Source organism: Cariama cristata, unplaced genomic scaffold, assembly GCF_000690535.1.
Source record: "Cariama cristata isolate BGI_N322 unplaced genomic scaffold, ASM69053v1 scaffold289, whole genome shotgun sequence".
Classification (NCBI taxonomy): Eukaryota; Metazoa; Chordata; class Aves; order Cariamiformes; family Cariamidae; genus Cariama; species Cariama cristata.
This window is the reverse complement of record NW_009635009.1, coordinates 58,651-76,172: the sequence shown is the minus strand read 5'-3', so window position 1 is coordinate 76,172 and position 17,522 is coordinate 58,651. Positions and strand designations below refer to the sequence as shown.

General features: G+C 40.3%; 1 protein-coding gene across 1 annotated transcript; it reads left to right on the top strand.

Moving 5' to 3' along the window:
* Positions 1–1,023: 1,023 nt before the first annotated feature.
* Positions 1,024–16,698, top strand: MMRN1 (multimerin 1; the record flags this gene model as incomplete). The annotated part of the gene is made up of 4 exons (XM_009707338.1): positions 1,024–1,197; positions 6,060–8,039; positions 14,996–15,142; positions 16,277–16,698. Coding segments are annotated over 4 exons (2,723 nt in total), but the record flags the coding sequence as incomplete, so codon positions are not given.
* Between the last annotated feature and the right edge of the window lie 824 nt (positions 16,699–17,522).

The window sequence follows — 17,522 nt, the reverse complement described above, 5'->3', positions numbered from 1 at the left end:
AAATATTTGTATCTACTGCTAAAGAATCGCTTGCATAGCAGTTTATTAAGTGATAGTATGGCCTGGACCATGTAGGGTGTTACATCATGTGTTTAAGGTAGGCCATTTAAGCTGAATTGTTGAAGGAACTGAAGAGATTTTATAGATTTGCTTACCAGAATTAGAGCATTTAATTTTATCAGTATCATCTGAGTCCCAGACTAAGTCTCATTCCTGTCAGCTGTGAAACTCGGATAGCTAGCTGAAGTTAAGTGAAGTCTTATTTTTGCCAGACCAAGGCCCTCTTCACCACTATGTATCTCAAAAGCATCCAGCTAGGCTTTTTTATACCTGAAGAGACTACAGGTGTCAGGAACAATTTGGGCAGGTTTTAAAATAAACTTGACTTCACAGGTTGAGCATCTTTTCTTAATGACAGACTAATGATTATTCCAAAGTCATTTATCTGTTAGCTGTTTTTCTGCCTTGCTGCTGTGTTGAACAAGTCTTTATTTTGACCTGAACACTGAAAAGATGATGTATTCCTTCAGACACAGGCCTTGCGAATTCATGAATTCATAAAAGGTAAGTAAAAATCAGTGCTTTTGTGATTGTGTTAACGGAGAGAGACTAAATGAGAGTTAACTGAATACCCTATAGGGTGCTAGGTGGAGGAAGAATAGTGTTATGCTGGTTAAAATATGCTAACATTTCAAAATACGCTAACCTCCTATAGGGTGCTAGGTGGAGGAAGAATAGCGTTATGCTGGTTAAAATATGCTAACCATTCAAAATACTCTTGTAGAATTATAAATACTTTATAATGGATACAGATGCTTCAGTAATTAGTTACTGTTGTGCTGCTGAGTGTCACTAATACATGATACATGACAAAACCCAAGATGATTCACTCAAGACTAAAAATTCAGAAACATTTCACCCCACTTCCAGCTAATGTCTCTCCAGTCAATTACACTTTCTCCCCCCCCAGTGTTGTAACACTAGGTTGTTTTTTTTTTCTTCTCGTTTTGTTCTCTGACCAAGCAGTTACACAAAAAATGAATGAGAAGATTAGCAGCCAGGAGATGAAGCTGACTTTTCTACAGAAGAAGGTTGACGGCATTGCTGCTGCAATGAATGATGTGAGCAAGACGCTTTCTTCTCTGGAAGGCAAAATCAATGAAGATAAGGGCAGAGACTTCCAATCTTTTCTAAAAGGTAAGAAAGAATAAATTAATGTAATCACTCACCCAGTTAAAGGTGCCAGGAAAAAAAAAATGCTAAAAACATTCATGGACTGTCCTATTCTGTTGCTCAACATTGATAGGGAGAACTCTTTTAGTTTCATTTCACAATAGAGGGATTTGTTTATTTTGACATTTGTTATGGTGTCTTTTATAGTGACAAAAAACTTACGTTCTTGGGTACTATATTGTCTACATCGTAACTTAAGCCACTGTCAAGGTGTTGTCATTTACTTAGAGCTTCTGCAAATATTCTTATCTCTGTTTTTTTGTTTATCTGACAGCTGCTAAAGGATGTAGTATTTACTTTGCTACTAAGTCTAAGTAATATTCTTTAATACATAATTCACATATGCAGGGGAAACATGTAAAGAATTCTGTGGCTGTTGTATTTATAACATGGCAAACTTTTTTATTTGCCTCTGATCATATTAGGCTACATTTGATGAACATTTATACTCTTATTCGGTACGCAAGAAAGACACGGCCAGGGATCAGGAGGTTGGGCAGACCCTCGCCAGCAGAATTATGCATCCGTTCCTTGTGCATCCTGCAGGAATGGTGTTTAACAAACAGATTGGGACTGAATCTTTCATTTCCTTGATGTGCAATGGAGCTCCTTACACTGAGATAAAACTTAATGAAAAAATAAGTGCTTTTGTATCTCCCTTGAATTTACCAAGTATGATCCAATTTCTTGTATTTTCTGTCTCCTGAGTTGCCCATGCCACGTGCTAGATGGCTCTCTTGTACCCTGGATCAAGTTTATCCTGTCTCTCGCTCAGTGACCTGCTTTCACCTCTCCACATATTGCTAGATGGTGTTCTTGACCCTTGGGCATACATTTCATTTGTCTTTGAATATTTCAGATTTCCCTTCTGCTTTCTCTTCATTCTTTTTTATATTCCACTCCTTCTAGCTGTTATTTTCATGCTATTCCAAGAGGTCTTTTGCTGCATCCTGTGCTCCTGCTTCTCCATTCCCTATCTATATTTAAGAGTCCAAGTCCTAATTAAAATGTGCAGTACAAAAACCCCCATTATTTCACACTTCTCTGCAAATGTGTTTCAAGCCTCTCTTGTTTTTATCTTCAATGCTCTATGTTATACCTGCCTAGATGAAATCTCCAGTTGCTGGCCCTTTTTTGATTTATGTTCTCAATCTATCTCCTAATCAAGTAGCTCTAATGAAAATGCTGCTATCACCTACTTTCCCCAACTCTAATTATGGGCACTGTAATACAGATTATTTTTGACTCATACATAGGTATGGGAAGGAGAGGAAAGAGAACAGGGTTAGTGTTTCTGTTGGCTTGTGTATGTAATGTCAAAGGGCAACTGCTGTTTCTGTCCAGGGAATATCATACTTTGTCATACTGTCCAGGGAATATCAGTCATACTGGAAGTGGGCAAAGAGCATCCTAAAGTAGAAGGAGCTGGAAGGAGTTTCCATGCTGTCCTCTCACTTGGTACAGATGTGCGGTATAGGCACATCAGACTTGCTAAAAATTACGCTTAGAAGCTCACCTGAATCAAAGCACAACTTTCCCCGCTACCACTGCCATCCTGAAGCAACGTGCTTTTGAAGCACAGTAAATCTGTAGTTGCTTCATGCTATTCAGACTTCTTCCTTCTTCCCCTAGTTTTCCATTTTCTTCCCATAGTGCCCAGGTCCATTGCTCATATCCATTAATCACCTTTTTTCTTATCACAGAAATTCTTAATAGCTACCCAGCTTTGTGTCGGAGTTGATTAGGAGTGAGGTCTGTTTCTGTGAGCAAGCAATTCAATACAGTTTACAAAGTCTTTATTTCTTGGTTTCATCTGTGAATAGACTTCTCCCACAAACCCATCATCTATTGATACAGGGCAACACTCACTGGAGTAACGGATATTCTCCTCTAATTTAAATAGTGAAACCTGTTGTGCATTTTAAAAATAGTTTTCAGTACTCAGGAGACTGTTTCTACTTTTTACTTAGAGAAAACAGTTTGCTGTTTTCCCTTTAATTTAATAAACTCTGCTTGCTTCTTACTATTCTTTTGTCCTCCTTTCACTCCACATCAAGCCTTTTTACAGACTTCTTTCCTCTTAATTATTAAAATGTACACTCCTTTAAAAATGAACTCAGCAATGGAGTGTTAATCACTTCCAAGTCAGAAATGTCATTTACAGCTGGATATATAAACTTAACTCAGTCTTTTGTGTACATACATTCCTTTTGCACATTATTCTTCAAATAATTGAAACTGCAAAGGGAATATATGTTGACATAAAGTAATTACACACTTTGGATTTCAGCCAGGGAGTTAAAATTAAAATTTATAATCTCATAAAAATTGCAAGAGATCTTTAATGTTCACAGGTAGTTAGGACCTTTCTATTTCAAAATGAGCAACAGAGAAATTGAGTTACATCCATGAATGTACTCATGTGTATTCTCAGCTCAAGCTTAAGAATATACCCAGTTGTCACCTACAGTGCATTTTGGGGTCTGGTCTTTCTGTGGAGAAACGTGGTCCCACAGCCCCTGGTGAACTTTGGAACAGCACTTGCTTACCAGGTGCCTAGTTGTCCTAGCCAGCAAGTAAGGGAGAGAAACTCAAAGCTGTCTGTTTTGTCAGGTTCCACCCCCTTGATAACAAGAACACCTGAAAACCAGAGCTGAGCTCCATGCAGCACCTGTGATCCAACTAAATAGAGTAGGAATGGGAGAGAGTAAGGCTGGCAGTTTCTTCACTGTCACAGAAAGAAAAGGCCAGTATGGATCCTGTGGGAGACCTCTCGCAGCAGGATGGTCTGTTGTCAAGAATTTTACTGAGATGAAGAAATGTAATTAATTCCTCACAGAAGATGTAGAGTAGCCTTGTTTCCTTCCACAGCCATTAAACTTCTCTTCACGGCTCATTATGTCTCTTAAAGCACAGAACTTTTTCAGCATCATAAAGTAGCCTGACCAAATCATCTGTTACAATGGTTTCTCTGCATATCAGTTATTTCACTCTGCATTCATATCTTGGTTCTTCCTCTCAGCTGCCAGGACATCCTTATTCTCAGGTATCTTACCTTACTGTTTTTCCTTCACTGAAGTTCACTGACAAAGCTCTGTGTGTGAGTGTGCATGTTCATGTGTGCATTCATGTGTATACATCTATCCAGTTGTTTACTTGCTGTTCGGGTAGTAAAAAGTAAAATGATGAAGGCAATCTCAGTATTATCACTTTGTTGTTTTTCATACTCTGTGTAAAATTTGCTGTGACATCTGCGACCACAGTTGACCATAAATGAGTTTATTGCACAGGAAACTCCATGCTATATTTCTGAAGTGGCTCTTTTCTAGACAAGCAAACTTATTGCACCTGCTTATTATATCCTGCCTTGAAAAAACTCACCATCTGAACGAGGGAGAGATTTCTCCCCTAAGCATTAGAGGTGTTTACTGTCCATTTTACCAGGCATAATGAAGACTGGGACTCATTTATAGTTCGTAAAAAGCAAATATTATCTACTACTTTATCCCTGTTTCTGGCTGGAAACACACGCACAATTCAAATGGATTTCCTGAATAGAAAAAGTACTGTGCTTCTCTCTAGTGTGCAGAACAAAACCATTTTTATTTGGAATCCTTTTGCACCCTCGGAGTCCAAAGTTGCATTGGGTTTCACGGGTCTGATTTCCTGCCATTTTACTGCTCTTGCTGAGAATGTACTTTCAAAGAAGGTTTTGGAACACACCTTGCTGTTCTAGAGATGAAGCAATAAAATCCAGGATATAGAAGTAATTGAGAGGAGAATAGAGGAAAGCAACAGAGAATTTCTGCCTTTATCAATACAGTTTTAACCGGAGAACTTATGGTCATCAAGGCATTTTAGAGGTTGAAGGGTTTAACTGTTATATCACAAGCTGGCTGCAAGTGTTCATAGGGTTTAGAAAAAATGTGCAAAGAATGTTTCAGTGTTCTAGCTGGATATAGGGGCTACCTTTGGAGAACAAGTTTTAAAAATCCTTCTGATCTCACACCAGAGCAGAGCTACTGCTCTAATTAATTGAAATATGTTCTGCAGCACTCTTCATGAACAGTATTTTATGACTGTCTTAACCCATCTAAGGCTATACAGGAGACATAATTTGATGTTATCCACAGGAGCAGAATTCCCACACGTTCACCTCTGTGCAGTGCTTTTCAGGATCAGTATTCCTAGGAGGTATTTAAAGAGTTGTACACAGGACTAACTAAACGTTTGTACCTTTAAAATGTCTGCCTTCCTTTTGCAGAGGTTGTCACGTTATTAACTTTAGATATTCAATAAGGCTATTCTATTTTGCTTCTTTCTCACTATAGTGTGCTACATGATCACTTAGCACATGCAATACAATAGGAAGGAAATCAGGAAAACAGAAATCTCTGCTTTTATTTCTTGACCATAATGTCAGGGAAGCAGGTGTTTTTTCCTTCCTTTCCTAGTGGAGAAAGGACATATCATTTTCTTATGAGCAAGCCACAAAAGCACACAGATCTCCTCATTTCAGTGCTCAGAAACAGCTTAGCTAGGAGATCAAAGTTGATACCACATGCAGAGGCTGAGTTTGCCCTTTCAAAATAATAGCAAAGCTCCCGTTGATTTCAGTAGAAATAAGGATGATTCTTCAAACACTATTAGCCGTCCTCTACACTCCTCAGCTTTAAATTTTGCTCTATGGGTGGGTAAATTGGGGCAGGGATGTATGTGTTTCACTTCTGTACAGCACTGTGTTTGCTCACATTGTGGAAAAAAAACCTTAGATGTTGCTAACACAATTAATTTGATTGTCTCCGTATTTCTCCTTTTTCCCAAAGGTCTCAAATCCAAAAGTGTTAATGAATTAGTCAAAGACATTGTCAGAGAGCACTTCAAAGTATTTCAAAGTGAAATGCAAGAGAGCATGGCTCAAATTTTCAAGACTGTGTCTAGTTTGTCAGATGATCTTGAAAATACAAAACAATTAGTCAAGCATCTGAATGAAACCCAACAAAAATTTACTCAGGAGAAAGACAGTGGGCCAACAAAGCTTGACATTCTGGAGCTAAAGAGTCATATGGTGCAAATGAAAGAGGAAATAGCCCTCACTTGTGACAAGCCTGTGAAAGCTTTACAGGAAAAGCAGAAATCCTTGGAAGATAACTTGGAGCATCAGCAGTCAAGGAGTGTCATTTATTATGAATCTTTAAATAGGACTCTTACTGAAATGAAAGATGCTCATGAACAATTGTTATCAGCTGAACAGTCTTCAAGCCAAAACATCCCTTCAGCAGATAAAGTCACGGAGTACAATGTTACAGAGTACATGTTCACACTGCATGAGAAAGTAAAGAAACAAGGCATGATGGTGCTGCAGATCTATGATGACTTAAGAGTCCAAGATAGCAAGATTAGCAATCTCAGTGTTGCGCTGGAAATTCAGAGAGACTCTGTTCTGGGGGTCTGTGATGACATGTTGTCAGAGAACAGAAGGGAATTCCAAACACAGCTGGCAGCAACCCAAGAGAATGTGCTTGTCCTAAACAAAAGTCTCTCTGATCTGGTCCTTCCATTGGACAATAAGATGGACAAAATGAATGAGCAAATTAATGATTTGTGCTATGATATGGAGATCTTGCAACCCTTGATTGAACAAGGGGTACCTTTTAGTCTGACTTCAGAGTATGAACAACAAATCCAAGCTGAAGAAATCAATGAGAAGCTTGAAAACCTCACTACTGTCATTAACAGAATGAATTCTGCAATTAAGGAGCTTTCCAAAACTCAGGAAGGACTTAAAAATGAATCTCAGGTTTATCAGGAACTGTTTGAGAGTCGTGTTAATGAATGCTCCATGGAAATAGAAGATGGCCTAAACAAGACCATGATGGTAATAAACAGCGCTATTGATTCTATTCAAGATAACTACGTACAGAAAGATATGCTACATGCTCTAAGAAATGAAACTGAAGACTGCTGTGGCAGAGCTGAGAAACTGGACAGCCTCCTGGCTTTCATTCCTCAGTTCCAACAGTTGAATGAATCCCTCCAGACATGGCTCATTGGCAAGAAGTATGAATTCACTTCACAAGTAGCACCATCCCTTTCTGATCTTCCATATGAGGAGTCTGACAAAAGTATCCTCCACAATTTCAGAAGACTTTTCTATCTTTTAAATGATACATCGTCGAAATTGGACAATCAACAACAAGATATCAGCCACCTAGAAGAAAAACTAATTGACTCCCTGTCAGAATCAAAGGACCATGAGGTTCGCCTTCTGAATGTCGAGTCAAAAATTTCCAAGTTTTTGGCAAACAACTGTGTCTCACTGAAAAAAACCAAAGCTACATTGACAGAGAAAGAACAAGTGGTCTCACTTCAGCTCCAGACACTGAGTTCCAGGATCAAGGCCCTGGAAGCCAAGTCGATCCGCTTCTCAAACAGCATTCCACTTCTGAACAAGACTGCTCATGAGGCCTGGGGACTGTGTCAGGATACCAACAACAGCATCCAAAAAGTGAATGCGAGTATACCTGTGCTAATTAAACTTGCTCAGCTAGATATCCCCCTGCTGCAGACAGGCCTCAAAGAGCTCATGGAATCTGTGCTTGAAATAAAAGCAGGAACTATCTTGACAAATTTAACCCAGCATGTTGACATATCAGTGGCAAATGCAATGAACAACATCACCAAACTTCAGAAGCAGGTGAAACCCGTTATAAAGAAACCAACCCCAGCAAAAAAAGGAGCAGCAAACGTCACCATGAGCCTGGCAAGTCGAACTCAGCGGAACACGGATAATACCATAGATCCAGGTAATGCATTTTACTCTACTAAAAATTAGGATCTTTGTAATAAAGGCTTATGTAACCATTGTGATCCATTGAGGTGGCAGAACTTGACTGAGGGTGAGTAAAAAGTCAGAAGACTGCTATAAAGAGTATTTCAGAGGAACCTGAGGTTACTCTAGTCTCTTGCTTACAAGAGAATTTATTTTTCTTATGAGGACACTCTGCACTAAGGCATCTAGAAGCTGCATTTAATTTTCCTTAAATTCACATCTGATCAGTTTAAGATATATGTGCATGCAGACACACTCAGCTGAGAACCTGACCTTTTGACTGTAACTGACAATTTAGACAAAATCTGAACTACAAGACTTTTGTGCCTGCATCTCTATTAGCAATTTCAGTAAAAAAAACCCGTGCAAGCTGGGAGAGAAATCTGGAGTTCTATCAGTACTTTGCAGTGTCAGTGAGGATGAAAAGTATCAAAAACCTGAAGCAAGTGAATACACCAAATGACTGTAATGAGGGTTTTGCCAGCTCCTTCAGTACTTCATTGAGGTTATTAATGCAGTTACAATCACAGCCTTGTGTTGTTGCAGAATCAGGAGCCCAGCCAATAAAGTAGGTTTGACTCAAGTCCATCTGGAGAACAAATCAGCTGAGTAGGAGCTGTCGTTCTTAAAAGGGACATTTTGAGTGTGATTCGCTTCTGAACGTAAATTGAAACGTCATCATGTGACATGAATTCAAATGGTTGAATTCACAGAAATACAAACTCTGAGTTATGACTTTTGGAATCAGACTTGAGTGAAAATCAATAGCACAAGCTAACATTTTATAGAAATATAATTTCGGGGAAAATACAGAAAATAAAGAGTGGTTGGGTGACTAGAAATCCTCAAAGGACTCTAATTCACATTAAAATAAGTGGGACAGATTCCTAAATGACAAATAGATGTCCAGATACTTTTGACGACCCAGACCTCAATCTTTTCTGTAAAGCATTCTTAAACTTACAAACATTTCTGAAACGATATTTAGTTACTGTTGTAAGCAGATGTAGGGGTAGTAAAAGCTACCACTCTTGTTCTTGTATTAAGACCATAGGCAATCTCCTTTTCCCTTTCCCTCTCCATGCCTCTTCCCTCCTCCCTGCCTCCCTCCTTCATCTCCTCCTGTCCTAGGTACAGCACTTTTCAATATTCGATGGAAAGGATCCTTTTTAAAGCTGCAGTCCCATGAGTAGCTTGACCTCTGTTGAGAGCCATCCCCACTGAAGGATTTCAATCCTTAGTTATCTTTTCAGTTAGAGAGCTATTCTACAGCTGTTCCAACAGGTGGTCACGCTTAACAATGCACCAAGACTTGCCAAAGTCTTACTACAAATAATTTGAATATTTTTATATTAAAAATGGCAATTCTTTCTCAGTCATTTCTGTTTTCTACTTGTTCCTGCCACTGCATGAGAGAGAAATTCAAAACCCTTATTCACAATTAAAATTAAGGGAAAATGAGATACGATGCCTTTGATCCTTCCCGAGTCATCTACTTTGTTGGAAAATGTCACTAGCGCTACCTACCTGGAGCACAGGAAGCTGCCACCTGCTCTGTTTTTTACTCCACATTAATGAATTAATGTCTTTCCTGTTTATTATTTATCTCATGCTGAATTTTAACAAATAGCTTGCTTGAAAACATTGGATGTATGCTCACTCTTACAGAAAGTGCAGATCTTTGTGGATGTTGAATAGCTCTATTTTTAAGCAAAGTTTCTACATAGCAATGTTTATGCAGACTTTTCCATCAGTAATGAGCTTTTGCACTCAATGATATTTCATGCCTAGCAAAGTCATCCATTACATTTCTGTAAGTTAGAGAAGTAAGACCATTATCCTAATTAGCCAGTATTCATCTTCTGCCTGGGTAGATCTTGCTTCTCCAGGAAAGCTTTTTCTCTCAAGTTCCAGGAGACCACCCAGAGATATGTGCCAACTCTACTGAAGTTTCTAGACGAAACCCTAAGACATAATTGGCTAATTATAAAATTTATTACATCTTAGATTGTCTTTTTGAATTCAAAAAGATTAGAATAAAATTCTAGAAAGAGGTGAATGACAATTCACCTTGATTCCAATATGTTCACTATTTGATCCTACTCTAACGGATTGGGATTTTCATTGGCTTTAATGTGTTCAGGATTTGGCCCTGAGATAATACTTTCCTCAGTAGTTATTTGAAATCAAGGGCAAACAATGTCAGTTTGCATTGCGTACGCAGGGACATACAAGTTTGGAGACTTCCCATACCATGGAATGAACAAAAGGAAAGGTTTATGTCAGCTAGAGGCCGCAATACATGCATGAGGAGCTTTACCTGATACTACCTGTAATGGCAGCCCAGGGTGAATAAAAAAGTGATGGTCTTAAGACAGCTTCAAGTATCTAACATAAGGGAGAGGACAGCCTTTAAAGACAAAAATATATAATAAACTCTTCATTAGTCTTGGTTATGGATTATGTCTGGTCCTACCTTCTAATGTACTCTTCTGCTGCAGAAACGCATGATGCAGTGTAAGGGCAGCTTAGCTCAGTTCCAGTTTTCCTGTTGCCATTGAGTGCATTTAGAGAATCTAGAGGCTGCCGTGCTTTCCAAAGGTGAATGCACTCTCTCGTAGTATCTCTTGTATTAGTTGGGGGTTTGCTTTATTCAGATTATGCCACCCTCCCATCAAGGAATATCTGAGAGTGCGGCTGTGCTATATTTATGTATTTAAAACAGTGCATATATGTGAGAGAGAGGTAATTTCTTTTTATTTTCATTTTCTCTCTCTTATTTCTGATTTTGTTTTCACGTGATTTCAGACTCCTAATAGAAATGCAAGCTTCCATTGTCGCTTTTTCATTCAAGCCTGCAGTGAAATTAACCTATTTAAATATTTTCCATCTTGTGTTTTAATTGCACAAGGTTGATGGTTATTCTATTTCAGTTTTATGACCTACACTTCAATTTTGCATACTTACTCTTTAGACTAATGGGTAGATGAAGCTGCCTTGTTTTTAATTTAGAGATCCTGAAATGACCACACTGGAAGTATTAGATACCTCTACTTAACAGAGTCCAAGTCGCTCGGACCAGGTCAGTCTTGACCCCAAACAGGCGAGCACAGCTGCGGCACCTCTCCTCCTTACTTTCTGCCCAAGAGCGCTGCGGGTGAATCTTTGTGCTTTTCTGTACCACAGACACTCTACACAGCGCTTACACCTGAATCCCTGTCCGGGCCCCGGGTGCACCGACAGCCTGCATTGCCCCGGGGATCCCAACCTAGCCCCCAGACTGCACACCCTGCCCCTGGGCCTGGCATCTCTGATTCAGCTCAAACCAAAATCCCAGACCTTTTCAGTCATGCTGGGCTGTGACTAACTCTGGTTACCATGGCCAACCTGCCATGCTCTGCTTGTCACCTCTCCAGGTGAGGCACCAGTCCTGCTGTCACCCTCAGTCCCTGGGTGCCAGCCCTGGTGGGGCTGCCTCTTTCCCCCTGCTCCCTGGCATTCCTCACATTTAGGCTACTGGGGATGCCCATGGCTTTTATTGCTGTCAGAGTGAGACTGTTAAGCCAGAGGTGATTAATAATTGTAGACTGACAATCAGTCTGACCCCGTGCGAGCAGGGTGGCTGAGCAGATTCCCAGGCTCTTCCAGTCTCCCAGGGCTTCCTGAGAGACAGTTACTGATAGCTAAATATTGAGAAAATGTTGGTAAGTTACTTCCTGCTCAGACGTTTCCAAATTGAACCACTGGAGTCACTTCTTTCCATAAGGAGACCCTTAAATTGCTAAATATTTGATTTGCTTCTAAACAACACCCCAGCAGATACTGACAGAGCTTCATTATTTGTCTGAAGGTTTGTTTGTACAGCATTGGCAGTCTATTTCCCAAAAGAGCTGCTGGCGGCTTGCCCTTCCAAAGAGTAGCAAAACTCAGCGTTAACTGGCTCTCCTCACTCCTACTGTACTGAGGGTAAATGGCAACTGCATTCAGTTTATTCCCTGCCATTGGTAGCTGCAATTTAAGGCTTTAGCTTATTTTATTCATTCACACTACTAAGTTGAGGAAAATTAATTAAAAATAGGATATGTACTATAGCACGAAATGCTTTTCTAATCTGAACCTCTTGGCACCTTTACCCCAAGCAGAGAATATGGACATAGTGTCTCAGGACACCTTTCTGCAAGGAAAATGAAAAAGAAAATACTGGGCAGAGGGGCAGCTGCAGCCAGGAACGACAGCAAAAACATGTTATTGGTTATTGTAAGATCCTATGGAAATTACGTAGAGATTACCTGCTCAGCGGAGATCTAAGGCATTTGCCTCTTGCTCTGAAAATCCTAACTTGACTCAGACCTTTTCACAGCTTCTCCTAGTTTTAGCAAATGGAGCAGGCTCCCCAGCTGCTGTTAAACAATGCTGCACCTGGAGGGTTAATTTATTGTAGGTAAAGCTATGTCTGAATTTGATTCAACTTGAAGGTTAAGTTCAGGCAAAATCATCCCTCAGCAGACTGTGAAAACATTAGTCTCAATCTCACTATCATTTCCTTTTTGTGATCTTTTTCCTGTTTCTTGGATTTACTTCTTGTTCATGATAAGCAGAGGCTAATTAATGGAGAGGCTGCTGTGTTCTTACGCAAAGCTTTTGTATTTTGGGAATATGATACAGTCAGCACAATCAGCTGTTTTCCTTCCTTTTCTGCTTTCCTTTCACACTTGGTAAGTATGTGGATGCTTGGTAAATATGAGTGAAAAATAACTTCAGTTAAGTGTGCAGCAAAACTATTATCTGAGAAGAAAAACATTATTTCCTCCTGTCCTGTTGCCTGTGCTGTGACCCCAGTCATGACAGTCCTAAATGGCTTTATCTCAGGCGTTACGGGGTGGTCGTTATTTTCTGTGAAAACAATTACTGTTGTGTTTTTAAGTCCATATGCTCCATCCTTGCAAATTCAAGTGGCACTGTACGATGTGCCTTAGCATTCCACGCACTGAACTAAAATTTCTCATGGAAATAGTTTGCCTTAATGCAGCAGTCTGTGAAATGGCTGGATGGGAACCTGAAGGTAACTATGGGCATTACTTGAAACATCTATGTGAAGATCCAGTTCAACATTTCCCTGGCCATAAGCAGACCCTTTTATGAAAGCGCTTTTTCAGTTCCCACCTACCAATCTAGATTTACCATCACGGGGCTGTGTGGAGTTCTCTTTCCAGAACTCTGCTGGTAGTTCCTGGCAAAGAAAAGATTCATTTTCTCAAACATCTGACTTTTATTTGACCAAAGCAAGAGAAAGGAAAAATGTATGGCTTGGGAATGCTCTGTGTTCAGAATTTTTCATAGCAATATTTAATTTTTAATGTGACCTGAATGTTCTTCCCCCCAAACTGCTGTGACAACACATCATACGCTTAGAGTCAGCAGTTCAGAGCTCCGACAGATTTCTCCGTATCAGCTGGGCATGATCTGGCCGGCTCATACCTAGTCAGGAAGAGAGGAAGGACATCCTCAGTGAGCGTGCTCTGCAAACCCACCTGTTTGGTATCATTTGCGTCGCTTGCAATACAAAACTTTTACAACAATCTTGGCAGATAACTAGGAATTGAGTTATTTATGGGTAATGACAAGTACTGGAAGTGGTTTGGATAGCATTTAAGATCTTTCATCACCAGTAGCCAGGCTCTCCTGCAGTGGTTGTGACGTATCCGGGTGAGTAGCATCCTAGGCAGGACAGTCCAACCGGCACACCAGCAGTGTAAAATCTGTATTTTGGTACACCCAAGGATAAGCTGGCTCTGTCTGAAAAGAGCAGCCTTCTGTGCCTGCATTAGTAAAACCAAACCAAAGCACAGATTTGCCTGAACCAGCAGGAAAATAGCTATTTCTTTTGTCTCACCAAAAGAAGGAAATAAAATTGGGTATGTCAGTATTGTCTCTTCCAAGTTTTGCTGTTTGTTTCTGAAGGGGTCCTGCAGTATGCTCAGCCCCAAGCCTCTCAGCACATTCCCATTCTTAGTAAAGATTAATTAGCTGTTCCAAAGTATTTCTTTAATCACATGATTGCAGACCACCTGGTTTTCACTTCTGTCTTGGTTTGCTCTAATGTCTGAGGGCTGCCATACAAGAAGGGAAGAAGGAGGCTGAGCCAGCTGTGAGGGGCTCAGCACCAAAAGTTCACTGCCACTGTGACCAGCTGGAAGTGGGCAGAGAGCAGCTGGTGCTGGGTGGACTGCAGGGCTCTGGGTCAGGCTGTGGCAAGGAGGGGTGGATTCTCAGCCTTGCCCCCTCCCCCTTCTCCCTATGGGAATGAGCATCCTTCAGACTGAATCTGGCCCGAGAACTGCCTGTGAGGCCACCCTGCCTTAGATTATTATGGAACGACTTGTGTAGGTAACAGCAGAAGGAAAATTTCCTAATGCTTGACTGTAGCCAGGCTTTGCTGGCTTTAAACTTACATTGCAGGAAGGGAAGTCATTAAATTAAGGAGGACAGGAGGGAAGAAGTGAGCAAGGGAAGGCTGGTTTTTGTTGACTGGAGTGTCTTGGACTGTACAATCACAGCTGTTCAGATATCCCAATCTTTTGTTGTTTCTCATAATGTTTGAGTGAGATGCTCTGAAGAAGTTAGATTTGTAATATATTTCATCTTACTACATGTACTTGACCCTCTGAGACGAGCAGAACTCCTCATTTACAGATAATTCTGACCATCTTGGAGGCTAGCCGAGGGCATGCTGTGTTCAGGCAAAGAGGGAGGCTGGACTAGCAAGTGATCTGAACAGCCCGGACAGGGTCTGAGGTTGGCCTTCACACAGAACCTCAGCAGAAATTCCACCAGCTTTATGAAGGCTTTCCAAAATACTGAAAACTTGGGAAGTGTCACTGTAATGACATTGCAACTGAGGTTGTTGGTTTTCCTCCCTCTCTATCACAGGGCAGTATTCAGCTTGTGTCAGTTCCCCGTGCCAGAATGGAGGAACCTGTATCAACGACAGACAGAGTTTTGTTTGTGCTTGTCGCCACCCCTTTGGAGGAGTCAACTGCAGCACGAAGCTGGTGAACGACAATTCTCTGAGTGTCGGCAAGTAAAGAATTTAGTAGTGCAATATGCTAGCAGTACGGGCCTCTGCCCCAGGGCCTAATTAGAAAGCATTTGCTGGTCAAAGGTCTCACATTTCACTTTAACGAGTGCCAACTCAAGTAGTAGTGTCCTGTGTTTTGGTGCTGAAGACATCAATCCCTGTGGGTGACTCATGATCTCTTTCTTTAGTATGACCAGATGATGGGATTAAATTGGGCTGGGATCAGCCATAAAAGCTGGAAAGGTCCCTGCTGAATTGTGCAGAACGGGAGGGTGAGCAATGGATGTATTTGAACATGATAACATGGAATTTGAAGAGGGAGGTAAAAATCACATCGCTGGGGAATACTAGCTTCATCATGGCCATAAATGCTCTATAAATACCAGTAGCTACCATGATGTGTGGAACTATGGCCTCAGGGAGTCATTTTAGGCATGCCTCTGATTTTCATCGGCAAAGGATGCAGCCCTTGAAAGATATTTCAAAAAGAAAAGTGGAAACTGTGCTTATTCAGTCCAGAAAACAAATAAATAATTTACACCTAGGCAACATCGAACATGAATTTTATGCAGCTTTCAGCAGCCATTTGGCTGACTGTTACTCATGACAGCATATGAATAGTGAATAAAATATTTGTACAGTGGCAGGGAATCACAGTGTGCAGGCTCAGCTTGAAGAGAAAAACATATACTTTTATTCCCTCATTTAACATCAGGAGTGCTAAACCTCTTTGGTCTTTGTCTAAGATTTGTGGAGAAAATTCTTGGCTTCAGCACACACAGATGAACAATGAAAGAGATCCTGAGGTGGGAAGAACTTGGGAGGGGTGGGTGGGGGGAAGAAAGAAAAGAAAAATAGCAGCTCCCTTAATGATAACATAGTAGAGACAAACCTAAAGTTCCCTTGCTGTTTCTAAAATTATTCTTTTGTGGATACACCTAGCGCTAATTGTGAAGAAAATTACTTTTTGTACAATACAGAAAACCTCTGTGTTTGTGCAGAAATACCATGTTTGAGTAGCCCAGGCTACTGGATGATGTGACTTCAGAAAAGCTGCTTTTGATCTTCTGTCTGGTCTGAGTTGCCTTTCCACAATGTAACATTACTTGAAATTGTTCTTTATTCCTTTCTAGATTTTTCGAAAGGATCATACAGATATGCACCTATGGTGGCTTTTTTTGCCTCTCATACATATGGAATGACGACTCCAGGACCCATCAGATTTAACAATCTGGATGTCAACTACGGAGCTTCATTTGCCCCAGCAACTGGGAAGTTCCATGTTCCGTATCTGGGGGTCTATGTTTTTGAATATACCATTGAATCGTTCAGTCCACGTGCCTCTGGCTATCTGGTCATTGATGGAATAGACAAACTCACTTTTCAGGCTGAAAATATTAATAGTAACAAGTACACTGACAGAGTCATTACTGGAAATGCTTTATTAGAGTTAAATTATGGTCAAGAAGTCTGGCTCAGGCTGGCAACAGGTTCTATACCAGCCAAGTATCCACCAGTAACTACGTTTAGTGGTTACTTGCTGTATCGTACCTAAGTCAGTTATAAATGTAAACAGTTATCATCAAATGAAGCAACCTGCATGTCAATTTATCTTTACCTTTAAATGCTTTCTTTCTTTAACAGCAGTAAGTTTCTCAAAGTAACCAATGTGATGGTGTTTGAAGTGCTGATTCTCCAAGAAGTTGCTTGGTTGTAGCCATGTGCACACCTACAAAGAGAGTCCGCAGGTTGGAGGTGGGGGAAGAATAAGCATCTTCCTTATATAAGCATGAGTGGGAAGTGCAAATCTAATTATGTTCTACATTTACCTTGCATAAACATACTTACGCAAGGCTAGTGAGAATCACTTCTCAAGGCAAATCAAGGCTGGTTTTGATTATTCGTTTACAACCTGAGTGCATACCAAAGGTGATGGATAGATTTTGATGGCTCAGATACTGGGTTATTACTTAGCTCATTGTATCAAGTGATAATCGTGTATATAATCTGTTTGGGAAAAATACATTTATTTTTCATTTTGCCTGACACTATTCAACACATACCTTGATAGGTCAGCATTTAATTGATTCATGATTTTTTATGTAACCAGTATGATGACAAACCAGTTTTTTATCTAGTAGAAAAAAACAAGAGGGAATACTTAAAAGCTGCATGTTGATACATTCAGATTAGAAATAAGGTGCTCATTTATAGCAGCGAATAGAATTAGTCATGGGGAAAACATTATAATAGATTTGGTGGAGTCTCTCTGTTACTTGAAGCATTTAAACCACAGCTGGATTTTCCTTAGGTGATATGTTTTTGAGCAAACATGGTTCCATTGAATTCACACAGATTTTAGCATGTAAACTTTAGCCT